Consider the following 2659-nt stretch of genomic DNA (forward strand, 5'->3'; position numbering starts at 1 on the left):
AGATTACAGTAGATGAAAAGGTACTTTGTGATTTTGTGTGACAAGTAAGCATTAAAACTGCATTTTTTGACAGTGAATGACAGAGTTTTGTCTATATTTTTGTTTATATTATATTATATTACACATTATTATTATTTTATTATAAATGTACACTTGTGCACTGCTATATTTGTGGATGTCTACTCATAAAGATTAAGGACAGCCAGCCGTCTCTGTCAATTCCTACTCCTCTGGTAGTCTTTGACCTTCCATTCAAACTGGTATAGATTATAGTGCTTGGCTCACATTCCCCGTAAGATATGCTTTTCACAAGCCTCTCTATCCAGGTCCCCTGTGTTTTACTTCATCGCTGAGAACCTTAGCAAGTTTTTATCTGTTTCATTGTGTCATCGGCATCCTATCTCTCCTCGCATCGAAGTCCTTGCGATCCATCTGTCTCTTTCACTGACTTACCACCGGTGGTCGCCTAATCCAATTACTAGTTCTGCACTTTCTTGCCTCCCTCTGCTTGTTTTGATCTAGTTTCAACAATGGCTCTCAATAAAAGCCCCTTCCCAGCAGGCCGTGCACATCTCTCTGACACGTCCCGTTGGGGCTGGGCTACATTTCGAAGAACTCATTGATTGTCGGGATTGATTTGTTTCAGGCGGGGCCAAACTCCTAATCACTTCTGTTTCGCCGGTTGACATGGACAGAATAAGACACTGAGAGACGAGAGCTGCTGATGCACTCTTATAGATCAGACTCTTTACCCTTTTTTTATATTGCACCTGCACAAAGTTTATTTGCATGTGACCACACATAGTGAATACATCCATGCCAGGGGAATAATTTCCTGCAGCAACCCATTGATAAAATTTGAATATTAGCTACATGTTCCCAGTAGTTCCTGATTTAATTATATCTACACATTTTACACATGAAGTGTTCTTAAAATTTGTATAAAACTACAAAGAAAAAATAAAAATAAAGAGCATGCTGCGACAGGGTGGCAGTAGGAAGGCATCTAAGATGGATGGGTTTATTATGGGGTATTATTATTATTATTATTATTATTATTATTAATAATAATACAAATGTGAATATAAAATATTGAAATAACATTCATAATTGTATGTTAATAATTTTAATAACAAACGGCTCATTTATTCAATACATAACATAACAATAATATTAACAAGGCTGTCAGATGTTGCAATATTAATTGGCAAAGTGTGCACAGTCATAATAATATTAAGAATAAGAATAAGAATAAGAATAAATATGGGATTTTAAAAACAATAATAAAAATATGATATACATAAAATTATGTAAAGATTACAGTAAGTGTAGCAAAAGGTACTTTATGATTTTGTGTGGCAAATAAGCATTAAAACTACATTTTTGATTAGCTTTTTGGCGTTTTGTGAAAGTTTTTGGAAGTTTTGAAAATGTACCACTTTATTGCGAATAATACCGACGCAATTTTAAAACAAAATGTATCTGTTGATTGTTACTTTTTTAAACTTTATTTTTAATAAAATAAATAATTATTATTCTTCATAATAAATATAGACAAATAATAAAATATTAGAATTTTGTATGATATTGCCAAGGTTGCAGGTAGATTTGATGAAATACAAACACATGAGCTGATATCACACATCTTACACTTGAAACGTTTTTCCAAATAAAACTTTTCCCCAATTTTTTTAATTTTTTTTTTTACAAAACTACAAATAAAACAAGAAAAAAAAGAAACAGCATGCTGCGATGGGGGCCATCTTTCCGGCTGTCACTGATGAGGCCAGTAGGAGGCCATCCGAGATGGACAGGTCCACGGTGTGAAACTGTTTGCGACACAGTGTGAAATAAACAGGCAGAATAAGAATGGGCAATGCTGGGCAGACTTACCGCGCAGGAGATCAGAGGTGGAGTGTGGCGAGGCATGATTGCGGAACAGCTGCCAATCAAAGTCATCCTCCTCCCCTTGGCTGAACTCGCACAGACTGGGGTCGGAGTCCTCATCAAACGTGCAGCCCGCTGCCGAGAGAAGAGAGAAGCAAAACATGTTATCGGTCTTGATGCAAGTCCGTGACTTCCTCTCATTAAAAACCTTAAACAGCCAGGGATACGTGCTTCCTGCTTAACCTGACAAGTCTCCGTACATGAATTATTAAAATCGTCTGGCCGTATATTTAAAAGCCTCCACGGCAATAACATTTCATTTGGACAACATTTGATCCACAATTTGTTGACACTAAAATGTGCATTACAATTCGACTCCTCAATCCTATGGGGTGGTTAATATGGCTGCAGACGGACGTACTAGGATCCCCTGGCCCGACAGCCTAATTAAGCAGCCGTGGGTTATTTGGGGCTCTGTTTCATCATGCGAACCCCTGTGATCTGATTTCTGTTTGTGCAGAGTGAGAGGTGCCAGACTCCACACCCACATACATTTCCAACACCGGCTCTTTAGCCAGACAGCCATTCGCCAAAGCAATCATGTCTCCATTCAAGACACACCGCTCTCACGCACAACATCTCCAAGGACACACACATACCAGTCACCTCTGCTGATCAATCATCAATACTGACTGAAGATTTACAACACAAACACTGAGATAGACCAATTTATCTGCAAGGACCAGTTACACCGTTGAAGATAACTGTGCAT

General features: G+C 37.9%; 1 protein-coding gene across 1 annotated transcript; it reads right to left on the reverse strand.

Moving 5' to 3' along the window:
* Nucleotides 1-1741: 1741 nt before the first annotated feature.
* LOC107704684 (receptor-type tyrosine-protein phosphatase U-like) lies at nucleotides 1742-2138 on the reverse strand (the record flags this gene model as incomplete). The annotated part of the gene is made up of 2 exons (XM_016507672.1): nucleotides 1894-2138; nucleotides 1742-1829 (listed from the first exon to the last, which is right to left on the reverse strand). Coding segments are annotated over exons 1-2 (245 nt in total), but the record flags the coding sequence as incomplete, so codon positions are not given.
* Nucleotides 2139-2659: the final 521 nt, after the last annotated feature.

This window comes from Sinocyclocheilus anshuiensis, unplaced genomic scaffold (assembly GCF_001515605.1).
Source record: "Sinocyclocheilus anshuiensis isolate Anshui unplaced genomic scaffold, SAMN03320099.WGS_v1.1 scaffold11890, whole genome shotgun sequence".
NCBI lineage: Eukaryota > Metazoa > Chordata > Actinopteri > Cypriniformes > Cyprinidae > Sinocyclocheilus > Sinocyclocheilus anshuiensis.